General features: G+C 47.8%; 1 protein-coding gene across 2 annotated transcripts in view; it reads right to left on the bottom strand.

Moving 5' to 3' along the window:
• The window catches only part of exd3 (exonuclease 3'-5' domain containing 3), a 65,447-nt gene that overhangs the window by 28,828 nt on the left and 17,372 nt on the right, over positions 1-19,247 (bottom strand). For both annotated transcript variants that reach the window (XM_020484813.2, XM_020484815.2), the window contains exons 14-19: positions 18,610-18,719; positions 17,831-18,014; positions 16,984-17,150; positions 16,541-16,762; positions 16,400-16,453; positions 16,149-16,280 (exon numbers count right to left, since the gene is read on the bottom strand). In XM_020484813.2, the coding sequence (XP_020340402.1) occupies positions 16,149-16,280; positions 16,400-16,453; positions 16,541-16,762; positions 16,984-17,150; positions 17,831-18,014; positions 18,610-18,719 (869 nt within the window). The remainder of the gene's footprint in view (positions 1-16,148; positions 16,281-16,399; positions 16,454-16,540; positions 16,763-16,983; positions 17,151-17,830; positions 18,015-18,609; positions 18,720-19,247) is intronic.

The following is a 19,247-nucleotide window of genomic DNA, read 5'->3' as shown; positions in this document are numbered from 1 at the left end:
TGTAGACTGATGAGGAAAACTACTATTTAATCCATTTTAGAATATAAGGCTGTAACGTAACAAAAAGTGGAAAAGTAAAGGGGTCTGAATACTTTCCGAATGCAATGTATAGGTGCCTATTTTGGGATCTGATTTCTGATTGGCTTAACGCAACACCACTAATGACCTGTGGAGCTTCCTAAAGTAATATTTTCTTCACCTCAAACAGCAAGCAAACAAAGTCTGTTTTTACATACATTGAGAATGACAATAGTTCCTCAACTAATTAGAAAAATCTTTCCAGCTCCGTCCCTTTCGATAACAACTCAGAGTGAAGGGGAAAAATGCTATGCTCTGATTCAGTGGAAAAGTCATAAAATAGGCCTACCTGATTACTTCTCATCAGTGCTTGACTTGAACTGAAATATGTTCCGGTACTCATTTTGGGTGCTGGTACTGTTTATATTCAGGTACAGGAGCTCCTCAATACTTTTGAGCTAATATTCTATAAAGAGGAACAGGAGCTCAAGCAGTAGAACATTTGAGGTGTCAGTACTCCTCTCCGGTGAGCTTCTTACCCCTTGCATATAAATAGCCTACAGCTGTGTCTATCCCAAGCTCACTGGCCCAAGCTCACTGGCCCAAGCTCACTGGCCCAAGCTCACTGGCCCAAGCTCACTGGCCCAAGCTCACTGGCCCAAGCTCACTGGCCCAAGTTCAGTTCAGTAGCTCAAGCTTCAGGCCAGACCCAAGTTAATAGTTGATACAATGTTTCAAGTTGGTTGCAGACAGGCCATGTGTAGCCAATATGATTTAAAGGATATTTATTTTTTAAATCAGGATATTTTCTACCTGCAGGATGCAATGCTTATTTGTACATTGTTGGCAATAGAAGTAACTTTTTTAGGTTTGTATCATTTTCATTTGGATATAATTTTGATTAACCACATGGTTTTGAGATACGTTATTATAAATTAAATATAACTGTTTCACGAAAATGTGTATATGAAAATCATAACTGGCATTCAACATGAGAAAGGTTGCTGACTCTTCGTGTAGCCTTTTATTGGCAACTTCAGGAGAGTAGTGGCAGAATCTGTGAAAGCCAGCAGGAGGAGAATAGTTGAGTCAGTTGAAGGTTTTTTTCTTCTGGTTATCTAGATCTCTGGTGCCATCGGAGGCATTTGTCTTATTTCATCAAGACTGTAAGCGTTAAGCATCAGACAAGCTCAATGCCACCTGGGGCAGTCCCATAGGGCGGCGCACAATTCCGCGTCGTCCGTGTTTGGCCATCATTGTAAATAAGAATTTGTTCTTAACTGACTTACCTAGTTAAATAAAGGTTAAATAAAACAATTCAATTTAAAAAGATAGGTGATTTTATTAAAACACATCGGATGTCTCTTTATATGGAACAATACATTAACATTTTCAACCAATTTATTGATCTGAAGAACAGACTGCTTTCGGTCGACCAATATATATTCTTTTAGTCAGGGACAGCCCTAAACTACTAGTGTGAGTCTCTGGATAAAACGAGTGGCATATTATTACTATAACTGGAAAGAATGCCAGGCAGCTCTAGAAGCTTGGTTAGTTGATATTGCAGGATGTATAATTGGGGTCGTTGCGTGTCACAGACACACACCTGCTAGCTAGCTACTGTAGGCTATGACTAAGTTCCTTGCTGGTGTTCCCTCCGCTCCGTTCTGAGAATGCACACTGCTCGGCTCTCTTCCTGTGCTGCGGGTGCAAAAAAGTGACCCCACCCCACCCCACCCCACCCCACCCCCAGAGCGGTTTCTACTCTGGAGAACATAAACAGCTCTGTCTGCCCTGGGCCAGTTCTCATGACATCACCACACAGCAGGAATTCATATTTCCTCTGTCTCTTGCTCGCTCTCCATATTTTATCCCTCCATCTAATTGCCCCCCCCCCCTCTCTCCAACTGCTCCCCCCCTCTCTCCAACTGCTCCCCCCTCTCTCTCTCCCCCCCTCTCTCCAACTGCTCCCCCCCTCTCTCTCCAACTGCTCCCACCCTCTCTCCCCAACTTCCCCCCCTCTCCCCCCAACTGCTCCCCCACTCTCCCCAACTGCTCCCCCCAACTGCTCCCCCCCTCTTCCCAACTGCTCTCTCTCTCTCTCCAACTGCCCCCCACTCTCTCTCTCCAACTGCCCCCCCTCGCTCTCTCCAACTGCTCCCCCTCGCTCTCTCCAACTGCTCGCTCTCCCCAACTGCTCCCCCCTCTCCCCAACTGCTCTCCCTCTCCCCAACTGCTCTCCCTCTCTCCCGAACTGCTCCCCCCCTCTCTCCCGAACTGCTCCCCCCTCGCTCTCCCCAACTGCTCACCCCCTCTCCAACTGCTCCCCCCCTCTCTCTCCAACTGCTCCCCCTCACTCTCTCCAACTGCTCCCCCTCACTCTCTTTCCAACTGCTCCCCCTCACTCTCTCCAACTGCCCCCCCTCTCTCCCGAACTGCTCCCCCCTCGCTCTCCCCAACTGCTCACCCCCTCTCCAACTGCTCCCCCCTCTCTCTCCAACTGCTCCCCCTCACTCTCTCCAACTGCTCCCCCTCACTCTCTCCAACTGCTCCCCCTCACTCTCTCCAACTGCTCCCCCTCACTCTCTCCAACTGCTCACTCCAACTGCTCACTCCACTCTCTCCAACTGTTCAACCCTCTTTCCCCAACTGCTCCCCCCTCTCTCCAACTGCTCCCCCTCGCTCTCTCCAACTGCTCACCCCTCTTTCTCCAACTGTTCACCTGTCTTTCTCCAACTACTCCCCTCTCCCTCCCTCCAACTGCCCCCCCCCCTCTCCCCAACTGCTCCCCCTCTCTTCAACTGCTCCCCCCATCTCCAACTGCCCCCCCCCTCTCTCTCCAACTGCTCCCCCCCTCTCCCCCTCATCCTCTCTCTCCCCCTCCATCTCTCTCGATCTGTCATTATTTTGCTGAAGGCCTCACATTGGCCCCTTAGTCAGACCTTTTCCATGTAGACTGTGTCAGACCCCAACACTCACTGTAGTTTAATACATTACAACATGACTACAACTCAGAACACACACACACAGACACGTAACTGACTACTACACAGACCACTAGGAACAGTCAGAACAGTGTAGACTAGAGAGGAGAGTCCATTCTAGAACTGGAGAAAGACCTCAGAGCAACTGGTGGAATAATATAGGTTCATTATTGAGTGCATGAGAAGCAGTGTGTGTGTTATAAAGATGTGGTGGTGTGGGGGGGGGGGGGGGTACAGCGGAAATTACGCACTACTTCATTGTATTGGTGTTTGGAGGAAAAGTCCCAATGAGGGTCCCCCCCCCCCCTCTCTCACACACCTCTCTGGTCTGGCTACAGGAGAAAGCAGTGGCAGGAAGCAGCTTGGCTCCCAGACAATGGGACACATCAGGCCAGCCCAGGACCTTTCGCAGGCAGTCTCTCACACACACACACACACACAAATGCCAGCCAGCCAATCAAAACACAGCGTTCAAAAGCACAAACAGAGCAAAGACAAACAGGACATTCCAGCAGCCAGGTGCTCCGGATTCCTCGCCACGGCTAATCTGAATCAGAGAGAGAGGGAGAGCTGGAGGGCCCAGTGTGGGGGAGACGGGGGAGGGAGGGGTGTGAACAGGAAGCGGTGGCCAGATTATTAACTCTAAAACGATCCCCAGGATCTTTAATGAAGTGTCCTTGAGCACGCCAACCCCGGGGTCCGTCCTCACACACAGTCACAGTCTCTCACACCAAGACACACATGGTCCGTCAATCTGGCTAACCGTGTAAGGTGACATGCATGGAACGGCGTCTCTCACAAACACACAGTCACACACACAGACAAGCGGTTCACACACACCTAGAGGTGTCATCCTATGTGATCCCCAGGCCAAAACGACTGAGAAAACAGAGGAGACGTGGTTCCTTTCAGACCAGATGCTGCTGACAGACAGCTCATCTTATGGCTCATCCAGGGATGTCAACATCAGCCCACTTCACTTCCTGAGACTCTACTCTATTGTCTTACAGGACAGACAGACAGGCGCGAGAATCAACTTGAACATGGGACAGCAGTCACCATGAAGATGCACAGGTTCACTAACTGCAGCCTCTCTCTATAGCGGATTTTTCTCTCGACTTTCACGAGCTCTCTCTCACACTTCACATGCTCTCGACTTTCTCCTGCGCTCTCTCCCTCTCCACTTTCACACCCTCAACTGTTGTGCGCTCTCTCTATCACTCGACTTTTGCTCTCTCAATCACTCGACTGTCTCGCTCTCTCTCTATCACTCTCTATCACTCTCTATCACTCTCTATCACTCTCTATCACTCTCGACTGTCGCGCTCTCTCAATTCAATTCAATTCAAGGGGCTTTATTGGCATGGGAAACGTGTTAACATTGCCAAAGCAAGTGAGGTAGATAATATGCAAAAGTGAAATAAACAATACAAATCTCAACAATCTCTCTCTATCGCTCTCGACTGTCGCTCTCTCCCTCTCGACTGTCGCCCTCTCCCTCTCGACTGTCGCCCTCTCCCTCTCGACTGTCGCTCTCTCCCCATCGCTCTCGACTGTCGCTCTCTCCCCATCGCTCTCGACTGTCGCTCTCTCCCCATCGCTCTCGACTGTCGCTCTCTCCCTATCGCTCTCGACTGTCGGTCTCTATCGCTCTCGACTGTCGCTCTCTCCCTATCGACTGTCGCTCTCTCCCTCTCGCTCTCGACTGTCGCTCTCTCCCTCTCGCTCTCGACTGTCGCTCTCTCCCTCTCGCTCTCGACTGTCGCTCTCTCCCTCTCGCTCTCGACTGTCGCTCTCTCCCTCTCGCTCTCGACTGTCGCTCTCTCCCTCTCGCTCTCGACTGTCGCTCTCTCCCTCTCGCTCTCGACTGTCGCTCTCTCCCTCTCGCTCTGGACTGTCGCTCTCTATCGCTCTCAACTGTCGCTCTCTATCGCTCTGGACTGTCTCTCCCTCTCTCTCGACTTTAGCGCTCCCTCTCTCTCTCGACTTTAGCGCTCCCTCTCTCTCTCTCTCTCTCTCGACTTTAAGCGCTCCCTCTCTCGACTTTCACGCCCTCTCCTGACTTTCACGCGCTCTCTCTCTCTCGACTTTCACGCGTTCTCTCTCTCTCTCTCGACTTTCACGCGCTCTCTCTCTCTCTCTCTCGACTTTCACGCGCTCTCTCTCTCGACTTTCACGCGCTCTCTCTCTCGACTTTCACGCGCTCTCTCTCTCGACTTTCACGCGCTCTCGACTTTCACGCGCTCTCTCTCTCGACTTTCACGAGCTCTCTCTCTCGACTTTCACGAGCTCTCTCTCTCGACTTTCACGAGCTCTCTCTCTCGACTTTCACGAGCTCTCTCTCTCGACTTTCACGAGCTCTCTCTCTCGACTTTCACGAGCTCTCTCTCTCGACTTTCACGAGCTCTCTCTCTCGACTTTCACGAGCTCTCTCTCTCGACTTTCACGAGCTCTCTCTCTCGACTTTCACGAGCTCTCTCTCTCGACTTTCACGAGCTCTCTCTCTCGACTTTCACGAGCTCTCTCTCTCGACTTTCACGAGCTCTCTCTCGACTTTCACGAGCTCTCTCTCGACTTTCACGAGCTCTCTCTCTCGACTTTCACGAGCTCTCTCTCTCTCGACTTTCACTTGCTCTCTCGACTTTCACTTGCTCTCTCGACTTTCACTTGCTCTCTCGACTTTCACTTGCTCTCTCTCGACTTTCACTTGCTCTCTCTCGACTTTCACTTGCTCTCTCTCGACTTTCACTTGCTCTCTCTCGACTTTCACTTGCTCTCTCTCGACTTTCACTTGCTCTCTCTCGACTTTCACTTGCTCTCTCTCGACTTTCACTTGCTCTCTCTCGACTTTCACTTGCTCTCTCTCTCGACTTTCACGCGCTCTCTCTCTCTCGACTTTCACGCGCTCTCTCTCTCTCGACTTTCACGCGCTCTCTCTCTCTCGACTTTCACGCGCTCTCTCTCTCTCGACTTTCACGCGCTCTCTCTCTCTCGACTTTCACGCGCTCTCTCTCTCTCGACTTTCACGCGCTCTCTCTCTCTCGACTTTCACGCGCTCTCTATCTCTCGAATTTCACGCGCTCTCTATCTCTCGAATTTCACGCGCTCTCTCTCTCTCGACTTTCACTTGCTCTCTCTGGAATTTCACACGCCCTCTCTGGAATTTCACACGCTCTCTCTGGAATTTCACACGCCCTCTCTGGAATTTCACACGCCCTCTCTGGAATTTCACACGCCCTCTCTGGAATTTCACACGCTCTCTCTGGAATTTCACACGCTCTCTCTTGAATTTCACACGCTCTCTCTCGAATTTCACACGCTCTCTCTCTCTCGACTTTCAGGGCTCTCTCTCGACTTTCACACACCAGGCAGAGACACAATCATCTACAGGGCCTCAGGCTTTCCTCAGTCTGCAGACCGCCTGTCAGTCAGTGTTTATGAAAGGTGTGTGTTTGACTTTGCTCCAAGCCCAGTCAGTAACAGGAGACACCAACCCTTCGCCACATAGTGGGAAATATTTGGGATGGTTTCTCCTAGGAATGTCTTGGCATGTCTGAGGAACATCTCTCCCCCTCTTAACCTCCTTCACCCCTCCTCATTTTACATTTGAGTCATTTAGCAGACACTTATCAAGCGCCTTGCTCAAGGGCACAGACTTTTCACCACGCAGCTCAGGGATTCATACTTTGAGAATGTTGTCTTGGCTGTGTGCTTAGGGTCGTTATCTTGGCTGTGTGCTTAGGGTCGTTATCTTGGCTGTGTGCTTAGGGTCGTTATCTTGGCTGTGTGCTTAGGGTCGTTATCTTGGCTGTGTGCTTAGGGTCGTTATCTTGGCTGTGTGCTTAGGGTCGTTATCTTGGCTGTGTGCTTAGGGTCGTTATCTTGGCTGTGTGCTTAGGGTCGTTATCTTGGCTGTGTGCTTAGGGTCGTTATCCTGGCTGTGTGTTTAGGGTCGTTGTCTTGGCTGTGTGCTTAGGGTCGTTGTCTTGGCTGTGTGCTTAGGGTCGTTATCTTGGCTGTGTGCTTAGGGTCGTTATCTTGGCTGTGTGTTTAGGGTCGTTATCTTGGCTGTGTGCTTAGGGTCATTGTCCTGTTGGAAGGTGAACCTTCGCCCCAGTCTGAGGTCCCGAGCAGGTTTTCATCAAGGATCTCTCTGTACTTTGCCCTGTTCATCTTTCCCTCGATCCTGACTAGTCTCCCAGTCCCTGCTGCTGAAAAACATCCCCAAAGCATGATGCTCCCACCACCATGCTTCACCGTAGGGATGGTGCCAAGTTTCCTCCAGGCGTGACGCTTGGGATTCAGGCCAAAGAGTTCAATCTTGGCATCATCAGACCAGAGAATTTTGTTTCTCATGGTCTGAGAGTCTTTAGGTGCCTTTTGGCAAACTCCATGCTGGCTGTCATGTGCCTTTTACTGAGTGGCTTCCGTCTTGCCACTCTACCATAAAGGCCTGATTGGTGGAGTGCTGCAGAGATGGTTGTCCTTCTGGAAGGTTCTCCCATCTCCACAGAGGAACTATGGAGCTCTGTCAGAGTGACCATCAGGTTCTTGGTTACCTCCCTGACCAAGGCCCATCTTCCTCAACTGCTCAGTTTGGCTGGGCGGCCAGCTCTAGGAGGAGTCTCAGTGGTTCCAAACTTCTTCCATTTAAGAATGATGGAGGCCATTGTTCTTGGGGACCTAAATGTTTTGGTACCCTTCCCCAGATCTGTGCCTCAACACAATCCTGTTTTTACGGACAATTCCTTTGGCCTCATGGCTTGTTTTTTGCTCTGACATGCACTGTCAACTGTGGGACCTTATATAGAAAGGTGTGTGCCTTTCCAAATCATGTCTATGTACAGTGGGGCAAAAAAATATTTAGTCAGCCACCCATTGTGCAAGTTCTCCCACTGAAAAAGATGAGGCCTGTAATTTTCATCATAGGTACACTTCAACTATGACATACAAAATGTCACATTGTAGTATTTGTTATGAATTTATTTGCAAATTATGGTGGAAAATAAGTATTTGGTCACCTACAAACAAGCAAGATTTCTGGCTCTCACAGACCTGTAACTTCTTCTTTAATAGGCTCCTCTGTCCTCCACTCGTTACCTGTATTAATGGCACCTGTTTGAACTTGTTATTAGTATAAAAGTTTGTAGGTGACCAAATACTTATTTTCCACCATAATTTGCAAATAAATTCATTAAAAATCCTACAATGTGATTTTCTGGATTTTTTTCTCATTTTGTCTGTCATAGTTGAAGTGTACCTATGATGAAAATTACAGGCCTCATCATTTTAAGTGGGAGAAATTGCACAATTGGTGGCTGACTAAATACTTTTTTTCCCCACTGTATGTATGTATGTATGTATGTGTATGTGTGTGTGTGTGTAAGTGATTGAGCATAAGGTGTTAATTGTGTGGCAAGGCCAAACCCAGATTCTGACACACAGATATACTTTACTGGGAGTGTGAGAGTGTAACACACTTCACACACCCACCCAGTGAAGGGAAACTTAAAACTTGTCTCATCCTCTTACATTCTTCCTTTTTTTCCTCTCAGCCCATTGCCCTCTGTGTAGATCAAATTTCAAAGCACCGAGTCCTCCAATCGCCTCTCCCTCCCTCTCTCGTACTTCTCCCCTCCCTCTTCCTCCCCCCACACTAGAAATCTCTCTTCGCTTCTCTCCAACCTCTCACTATCACTCTCCCTTTCTCTCTCACCTCTCCCTTTCTCTCTCACTATCAATCTCTCCCTTTCCCTCTCACTATCAATCTCTCCCTTTCTCTCTCACTATCAATCCCTCACTCGTTTGTTACTCTCACCCTCTCTCACGCTGTTGCAGTTCCTGTTGCTGTTTTCACTTCTCTCACTGTGGCTCGTGGGAACCTGAGTTCTGCACTGCTGCGTCTGTCTAGGGCTGGGGCTAGACAGGCAGCTAGGCAGGGCAAGCAGATGTCTATCTCATTTATTTATTTATTTTAAAGTCCGGGGCAAACATCTGATGCATTTGACGGAAAATATAGATTGGGAAGGGTACAGCAGGGTCAGAGTTCTGTGTCCCAAAGGCACCTTATTCCCTAGATCAGGCGTAGGCAACTCTGGTCCTCGAGGGTCTGATTGGTGTCACACTTCTTCTCCTTCCCTAGCAAACACAGCTGATTAATCGAATTACATTCTAAACTGAAGATCATGATTAGGTGATGATTGGAGTCAGGTGTGTTAGCTGGGGCAAAACTGTGACACCAATCAGGCCTGGAATTGCCCACCCTCGTCCTAGATATAGATTGGGATGGGTACGGTAGAGTCAGAGTTCTGCGTCCCAAAACACACCTTTGTGCACTACGGCTCTGGTCAAAAGTAGTCCACTATAAAGCGAATAAAGTCCACCACTCCCTCACCACCACTCCCACCAGTGGAGGACGGCTTATAATAATGTCTGGAGTGGAATCAGTGGGAATGGTATCAAACACGTGGTTTGATGCCATTCCATTTACTCTGTTCCAGACATTATTATAAGCCGTCCTCCACTGGTGGTAGTGGTGGTGAGGGAGTGGTGGACTGTGAACCTAACTCTATCCACCTATCCCCTTCATGGAATTCAGGGAGAGGAAGGAGTTCAGAGATTAAAATGATATGGGCACGTCAAGGGTACATTCTACAGAGATCTAAAAGGATAAATAAGGTCAGCAGAACAGAAGTGAAACCTCCTTGGTATATAAGAATCACCACACACACACACACACCACACACACAGTTGAATCTCTCATGCGTCCACAATAATATGAATAAATTCATGATTCACTACTTAGTTATCAGTAAAGTTAATGGTAAACCAACTGTAGTAATATGATGCGAGGCGTTTACATTAACGACATTGGAGTAGACCGTTGGGCAATAAATGGACTGTTCGTCTCAGGCGATAAGATATAAAAACACATTGTGATATTTGACAGCTAGAGTGACGGTAGTGCAGTGCTCCGTGACTTATTTGCTCAACCTTCGGTCTGGAATGGACTCTGTCGTTCTGTTACTGTAGGAATCCCAGATGATTTCTATGAGTAACCCACCTGAGAGCCTTGGTTATATTGTTGAGGTCTGGCCAGGTGTAGCTCAGTAGGTAGAGCGTGGCGTTTGTAATGCCAGGGTTGTGGGTTCGATACCCACGTGGGACCAGTATGAACTCACTACTGTTAGCCGCTCTGGATAAGAGTGTCTACTAAAAAATACATGTCTGACTATACAGAGACCAAAGGCTGGCAGACTGACACAATTATCTGATCTAAGCACATGCTGAGTTCATCTCAGAAACTACTGTTACAGAGAGCTAGTCTACCCCTTTCTCCCAGTTGTTAGAGTGGTCGTTTCACTAAATACTGTTGTGTCATTTGGATGAAAGTCCTGCTGAAGAGAGTCAGAGTTGGGAATTATCGCTGGGTTTGTAAAGACTGTGGTAGAAAGGTCAGCTTTTAGAGAAGCAAAATGGAATCCAATCTCACATTTGCACACACAACTTCAAAACAGTCAAAGACAAGTGAGTGGAGAGGAGAGATAGACAGAAAAAGAGCAAGAGAGAGAAATCGAGAAAAAGAGAGAAAGAGAGAGAAAAAGGGGATTATAAATGACATGGTCTTTTCTCAGGCTGTGGTCAGGCTGTGTATCAATGGGCCACACAGGGGGTATAGAGGAGGTCCACGACCAGGAATGACCTCTAGTGCCTCCCAGAGAGAGAGGCTTTCAGGGGGAACGGGGGAGCAGAAAGGGGGAGGGGTCTGAGTTGAGGCTGGTCAAGAACGACACCCATCCACTGTGTGTGTGTCCGTGCGTGTTCGTGTGTGAGGGTGTGTGTGTGTCCGTGCGTGTTCGTGTGTGAGGGTGAGTACGCGCACGTGTAACAGGGAAGATGGGCTCAGTAGGGTTTTGGTGGGAGTTGAGACTGGGCCTGGTCAAGAGAAAGACACCCATCCACTGTGTGTGTGTCCGTGCGTGCTCGTGTGTGAGGGTGAGTGTGTGTGTACGTGCGTGCTCGTGTGTGAGGGTGAGTGTGTGTCCCCGTGCGTGCTCGTGTGTGAGGGTGAGTGTGTGTCCCCGTGCGTGCTCGTGTGTGAGGGTGAGTGTGTGTCCGTGCGTGCTCGTGTGTGAGGGTGAGTGTGTGTGTACGTGCGTGCTCGTGTGTGAGGGTGAGTGTGTGTGTCCGTGCTCGTGTGTGAGGGTACGTGCTCGTGTGTGAGGGTGAGTGTGTGTGTCCGTGCGTGCTCGTGTGTGAGGGTGTGTGTGTCCGTGCGTGCTCGTGTGTGAGGGTGAGTGTGTGTGTGTGTCCGTGCTCGTGTGTGAGGGTGAGTGTGTGTGTCCGTGCGTGCTCGTGTGTGAGGGTGAGTGTGTCCTTGCGTGCTCGTGTGTGCGTGCTCGTGTGTGAGGGTGAGTGTGTCCGTGCGTGCTCGTGTGTGAGGGTGAGTGTGTGTGTCCGTGCGTGCTCGTGTGTGAGGGTGAGTGTGTGTCCGTGCGTGCTCGTGTGTGAGGGTGAGTGTGTGTGTACGTGCGTGCTCGTGTGTGAGGGTGAGTGTGTGTGTCCGTGCGTGCTCGTGTGTGAGGGTGAGTGTGTGTGTCCGTGCGTGCTCGTGTGTGAGGGTGAGTGTGTGTGTGCGTGCTCGTGTGTGAGGGTGTGAGGGTGAGTGTGTGTGTGCGTGCTCGTGTGTGAGGGTGAGTGTGTGTGTCCGTGCTCGTGTGTGAGGGTGAGTGTGTGTGTCCGTGCTCGTGTGTGAGGGTGAGTGTGTGTGTCCGTGCGTGCTCGTGTGTGAGGGTGAGTGTGTGTGTCCGTGCGTGCTCGTGTGTGAGGGTGAGTGTGTGTGTCCGTGCGTGCTCGTGTGTGAGGGTGAGTGTGTGTGTCCGTGCGTGCTCGTGTGTGAGTGTGTGTGTCCGTGCGTGCTCGTGTGTGAGGGTGAGTGTGTGTGTCCGTGCGTGCTCGTGTGTGAGGGTGAGTGTGTGTCCGTGCGTGCTCGTGTGTGAGGGTGAGTGTGTGTCCGTGCGTGCGTGCTCGTGTGTGAGGGTGAGTGTGTGTGTCCGTGCTCGTGTGTGAGGGTGAGTGTGTGTGCACGTGCTCGTGTGTGAGTGTGTGTGCTCGTGCTCGTGTGTGAGGGTGAGTGTGTGTGCACGTGCTCGTGTGTGAGTGTGTGTGCTCGTGTGTGAGGGTGAGTGTGTGTGTGTACGTGCGTGAGGGTGAGTGTGTGTGTGTACGTGCTCGTGTGTGAGGGTGAGTGTGTGTACGTGCATGCTCGTGTGTGAGGGTGAGTGTGTGTGTACGTGCTCGTGTGTGAGGGTGAGTGTGTGAGGGTGAGTGTGTGAGGGTGAGTGTGTGAGTGTGAGTGTGTACGTGCTCGTGTGTGAGGGTGAGTGTGTGTGTCCGTGCGTGCTCGTGTGTGAGGGTGAGTATGTATGTCCGTGCGTGCTCGTGTGTGGGGGTGAGTGTGTGTGTCCGTGCGTGCTCGTGTGTGAGTGTGTGTGTCCGTGCGTGCTTGTGTGTGAGGGTGAGTGTGTGTGTCCGTGCGTGCTCGTGTGTGAGGGTGAGTGTGTGTGTCCGTGCTCGTGTGTGAGGGTGAATGTGTGTACGTGCTCGTGTGTGAGGGTGAGTGTATGTGTCCGTGCTTGTGTGTGAGGGTGAGTGTGAGTGTGTGAGGGTGAGTGTGTGTGTGTGAGGGTGAGTGTGTGAGGGTGAGTGTGTGAGGGTGAGTGTGTGAGGGTGAGGGTGAGTGTGTGAGGGTGAGTGTGTGAGTGTGTGAGGGTGAGTGTACGTGGGAGTTGAGGCCTGGTCAAGAGAAAGACACCCACCACAAAGGGAATCAAAAGAGTTTACAATCAGATAACAAAGGGGTTAACATCCCCTGGGTGGGCTTTCAACACACCCCCAGCCCCAGGGGTGCCTACGAGAGCTCAGACACGCACCCTTCCTTCCCAATATAAGCCCCTCTGCCCCGTCGTATCACGCATGCCTTCACATGACTTAACCTACCCTTTCCCTTCACTATTTCACCACTGACTATATAGAAGTGGTTTGTCAATGGCCTACGTTACACAACAAACTGGAGTTTAAGGGTGTATTTATTTCAGTCTATTGTATCTTTTGATCAGAACAAGAAAGCTGCTCACTTGGCTTAATTTAAGACAGTGGTTTTGTGTAGCAGCTTTTCATGAGTATTCAGCAGCAATCTAACATATTTCAGACCACAAACCAACTCTTAAACTAAACTAAGGTCCTTTCGCTTCCACAGATACTGTATGGGTTAGAAAAAGCAGTGTGGTCAGAGACAGAACCATTTGAGGCAAACTGCCTTGGACAAATGGTGGCTGGAGGCATTGAGGAGGGAGATACTTGTCCAGTAGTCAGTCAGTCATGAGTTACGACGTTACGGGAGATTAAAGACAAGGACACATTTGGGAAGGAGACAACACCTAGGAGGACAGAACACCCAGGTCTGGTCTAAAATATGTCCTGTAGGTCTGACTGGCTGGTTGTTGTGTTTTTACACATTTACAAAACATTTCTAAAACCTGTTTTTGCTTTGCCATTATGGGGTATTGTGAGTAGATTGAGGGAGAAAAACAAAACAATTTAATCCATTTTAGAATAAGGCTGTAACAAGACCAAAATGTGGAAAAAGTCAAGGGGGCAAAATATTTTTCCGGCGGCACTGTAATAAGAAGCATATGTTATTTTCCCACTCTTAAAAGTAGAAAACATCAAAACATTATAGGTCTGGCCCAATAGAACATGAAGAGATGGACTTCTGTAGTTATGAGAGTACAAATATCCCTTTACACTTGTGTGTATAAGGTAGTAGTTTTGGAATTGTTAGATTACTCGTTGGTTATTACTGCATTGTCGGAACTAGAAGCACAAGCATTTCGCTACACTCGCATTAACATCTGCTAACAATGTGTATGTGACAAATAAAATTTGATTTGATTTATTTGATTTGAAATAAACTAATTAACAGACGACTTGAAGGGATTATGCTATTAATGAATCATGTCTGAACATTATTTTCTGGTATTTTCTACCCCCTCTACCTTTTCCATTTCATCCTCTCTCGGGCCCTCTTTCAAATCTCTTTTTTCCTCTCAGTCCGCACATTTCACTTTCTCTCTATCAATCTGGTTTATCCTCTGTCTGCATATATCACTTTCTCTCTATCAATCTGGTTTATCCTCTGTCTGCATATATCACTTTCTCTCTATCAATCTGGTTTATCCTCGGTCTACACATTTCACTTTCTCTCTATCAATCTCGTTTATCCTCTGTCTGCATATTTTCACCTTCCTCTGCTTTACATCCATTCTACTCAGTTTCTCCCATCCTCCTCAGTCTCCCTACGCCTCCTCTCTGCCCTCCTCCTCCTCTCTGTGGCTGACCCCTCTCTCTGCTCAGTCCGTCTGTCTGTCTGTCTGTCTGTCTGTCTGTCTTGTCGGTTCCCAGCAGTCGCCTCCTGTTTACAGCACACAGTAAAGATCCCATTGTTCCAGTGATATTACCACAGTAGGCACTTCAAACATGATGATTTACAGGAAACTGGTCTCCAGCGCCGTTCTATCCGTCTGCTACTTCCTGACACACTCAATTCCTTTCCACCATTCCAGGACATGACATGTGTCTTAGAGATACTGTATGGTACTGGACATCCTCTTGGACAAATGACTGACAAATAACTCTGTTAACACGTCATAACTGTATTTCTGTTTATCATTCACTGCAAATACATTAAACAAAACCACCACGAGCTGGCTTATTCTGTACACATCACCCTAGCAACCAAAATGTTTCTGTTGTTTATGTTCATAAGAGTTCCACACCCTTGTTCAACAGTAATACATTATTCTTTAGGTATAACGCTTAAAGAATAATGTATTATACCTAAAGAATAATGTAAACAAGTCTATGATGACATAATGCACAACCACAGTCACATGATGTTATGAACAGGAAGTGACCTGGAAATAAGATGTGTGTTCTATCTAATTATTTCATTATGTAGATTGTCATCTTCAAAGTGAGACAGAAATTATGAAACCGTCCATGTGAAAATGAATGTAAGTGAACACACACATATATGCACGTAGCAGGGTTTCCGCAGCTGGTTATTGCCAGCTTTTACCCCCCAAAATGAAAAGCCAATAAATAAAATTGTTGATGGGTCAAACTGTCCAGGAGAAGGAAAAAAAGGTAATAATGCTTTATATTCATTGATGGAAATACCAGTCAATATGCTCCAACCTCAAAGTCCAATATATGATTATCAATTAGCCAATATCCAGCAACTCCACACAGCCATTGAGGGGTAGTGGGACAACATTCCACAATCAACAGCCTGATCAACTCTATGCGAAGGAGATTTGTGGAACTGCATGAGGCAAATGGATATCAGACCAGATACTGACTGGTTTTCTGATCCACACCCCTACCTTGTGACCAACAGATGCATCTCTGTATTCACAGTCTTGTGAAATTCATAGATTAGGGGCAGCAGTTAGCCTAGTGTGCCACGTGTCGGACCAGTAACCAAAATGTTGCGAGATCGAATCCCCGAGCTAACAAGGTAAAGATCTGTCGTTCTGCCCCTGAACAAGCCAGTTATTGTAAAGGCCGTCATTGTAAATAAGAATTTGTTCTTAACTGACTTGCCTAGTTGAATAAAGAATACATAAAAAAATGAAGGCCTAATGATTTTATTTCAATTGACTGATTTCTTATACGAATTGTAACTCAATAAAATCTTACAAATTGTTGCATGTTGCGTTTCTATTTTGTTCGGTGTAGTTTAGGTGTAGATTCAATGGGCCATCAGCTGTGTAGGTTGACTAGCAGAGAGTAAGGGGCAAATTCTTACAAACTGATTATAAACACAAATTCTGTTAGGGATGTTAAGATTCTAACAACGACAGTGTTTTTTATAGACTTATTTGGCTAAAGTCCAGGACAGGGTGGACATTACTTTCAAAATGGCAGAGTAACTTAAAAAGTAAATATCTGGTAAATTTCTCAAATATCCGGTAAATTTAAATCTTGCCGGACACTTTGTCCAGTGCCAAACTTTCCTACCAGAAACCATGGCACACACACAAGTACAAACGATCACACCCACACACACTGTTGACCGACCTGACAGCGGCTGAATATGTCCGACTGGGTTGGCTGGACGTTGAAGTGTTTCAGGACTCGTACTGCCTGGTCCCGGGCTTTCTCTGAGCAGTCCAGCGCAATGCAGCGACCCTCTCCCACCTGGGACTTCAGCTAGACACACAAACACACACTGAACATCTCCTGACTCCGCATATACAAACTGTATTGTCAGAACCCTGCTCAAAAACAGACGTGATACACACACTCTATAACATACAGTTCATATTTACCGTCTGGTACGGCTGACCACAGGTGAGTATGACTCGTCCATCTTCTTGGGCTAACTGAGGAACAGAAGAAAATATAGAGAGTTAGCGTCATCATCTGAGCCGTTTTCTGCCTCAGTGTGTCTGTCCTACTCTCTATCCTACCTGTGCAGCCACCCTATGGTCATCAGTATTCTCCAGCAGTACCACGTCGACCCCCAGACAGCGCAGGTAGCGCCCCAGACCCTGTAGCATGTTGTCACACACCACACGCAGTTGTTGAGGAGCCATGCGTGGGGGCAGTGGACTCTGACTGTCCTCCCCAAGCTGGGGGCTTTTCTCTGGGCCTAGGATTGGGGTTGGGGCTGGGTCTGACTCCTGGTGTGCCTGATATTAGAGAGAAAGCTTTAAACATCGGTTGTGTTCAGTAGAGAGAAATGTTTTGAAATGGGGAGATATTTCCTGACCTTTTATAGGGAGTAACACACTTGAAATTCAAGTTTCATGATGTTTAAAAAAAAAAATGTTGCCATGACAACCCTGGCTAACCCTTAACCAAACAAAACAACAGTGGTGTCAATGTGAATAAGTTGTAGTTAGCCTCTGACCCCTCGGCGCCGGGCCTGCTTCTTCTTCTCCTCTTTCCGCTTCTTCTCCTCTTTACTCTTCTCCGTCTGAAGTGAGGAGATGGAGCACAAGTCCTGTGGCAGCCCAAAGCTTGCTGGGTCACGAGAGAGGGCTGAGTAGACGTCCAGTAAGCAGTATGCATCGACAGCTAGAGAGGTGATGGTGAGAGGAGGGATAGAGGAGAGAGAGAGAGACGAGAGAGAGGAGTGTGAGAGAGAGAGAGACGAGAGAGAGGAGTGTGTGAGAGAGAGAGACGAGAGAGAGGAAGGTGAGAGAGCAAGAGATAGAGAGGAGGTTTAGAGAGAAGCGAGAGAGAGAGAGGAGATTGACGTGAGAAGGCGTGAGAGAAAAACACTGGAAAAAATAAAAGATGAAGAGATGAAAGCCATAAAGATAAGAACGAAGATCAAAAGAGAGAGATAGTATCGTCTGTCCCTTTATCTCTTCAGAGACAGACAGCGTTTAAAATGTCTACACTAGGATACTACTGAAGTATGAGGACATATATTTGGCATGCATTCTAAGAAGTAGCTATGAAATGAAGTATGGACATTGGAACGAGGCTCCAGTTCAGTTCCCTAAATTGGCCTTCGCAGGAATGAGAGAGAGCGGCGAGCGAGAGAGAGTGGCGAGCGAGAGAGAAAGGAGAACAAGGAGAGACAAAGAGCGTGAGAGATGTGTCTGGCATTCTGGAGCACAGTGAAAATGGTAAAGAAGATGACAACAGGCTGATCACAGTTGGTATGTGTGTGTTTGAACACCTCCGTAGTGGAGCTGGCTGGTCCGGAGCGGTCGTATCTCACAGTTGGTATGTGTGTGTGGGTTTACCGGCGTAGCGTAGCTGACTCGTCCTCAGTGGTCGTCTCTCCCAGTTAGACAGCTGTTCCATCTTATCTAGGGGTTTCCCCAGGACCTGCTGGACCAGGAGACTGAGACCCTTCTCTGCTGGACCCTCCCCAACCAGCACACCGCGAGGTCCCCCGCTACCACGACTGCTGGTGCTACGCTGCATCTAGGGATCATACAACATACTGGTCACTTTCAGAACAGGGGAGGCCTATTTTCAATGCCGTAGTAACACAGCCTGTTTTTATATAATCTTATATTATAAACTGGGTGGTTCGAGCCCTGAATGCTGATTGGCTGACAGCCGTGTATATCAGACCGTATATATATATATATATACCACAGGCATGACAAAACATTTATTTTTACTTCTCTAATTAAGTTACTAACCAGTTTATAATAGCAATAAGGCGCTTTGGGGGGGGTTTGTGATATATGGCCAATATACCACACAGCTAAGGGCTGTGTCCAGGCACTCCGCCGTGGTATATTGGCTATATATCACACCCCCTCAAGCATTATTGCTTAAATGTAGTTTTGTTGCTTTTTAACCTATATAGCCTACCATCTAAAAATACAAATCTATACCCCCAGAAGAACTTGATTGTAGTTATGACCGTGCCTCAAACTTGCAGCTAGATAGTGAAAAATACTCAGATGTTCTTGGTCCTGTTTGGTCAGATATACCGTATGTACATAACACTCTCTAGGGCCATCACGCTACAGGAGACCTGGTGGGTCTGAGGTGAAGTGTACTGTACCTGTTGGTGCACGTTCAGTAGATCTAACACTCCTTCCATCTTCAGAGGTTCCTCAGAGAACTGGGCCCATGTGGCCAGAAGACACTTCAGGTCCCCTGCCATCCCATAACCTGGACACAGACAGAATAATATCACACCAGGGTTTAAATAGTATTTCATTGAGTCTGCCTGGATTATTCCATTGGTTCATTACATCATGTCAGACGAGCTCAATAAAGCACATCTAAAGGGACAATTACTTGAACATACAGTACCAGTCAAAAGATTGGACACACCTACTCATTCCAGGGTTTTTCTCTATTTTTACTATTTTCTACATTGTAGAATAATAGTGAAGACATCAAAACTCTGAAATAATACATATGGAATCATGTCATAACCAAGTTTGTTAAGTTTGTTAAACAAATCAAAATATATTTTAGATTCTTCAAAGTAGACACCCTTTGCCTTGATGACAGCTTTGCACACTCTTGGCATTCTCTCAACCAGCTTCACCTGGAATGCTTTTCAATTAACAGGTGTTCCTTGTTAAAAGTTAATTTGTGGAATTTCTTTCCTTGTTAATGCATTTGATCCAAATCAGTTGTGTTGTGACAAGTTAGGGGTGGGTATACAGAAGATAGCCCTATTTGATAAAA

This window comes from Oncorhynchus kisutch, linkage group LG6 (genome assembly GCF_002021735.2).
Source record: "Oncorhynchus kisutch isolate 150728-3 linkage group LG6, Okis_V2, whole genome shotgun sequence".
NCBI classification, from domain to species: domain Eukaryota; kingdom Metazoa; phylum Chordata; class Actinopteri; order Salmoniformes; family Salmonidae; genus Oncorhynchus; species Oncorhynchus kisutch.
This window is presented reverse-complemented; position numbering and strand designations above follow the sequence as displayed.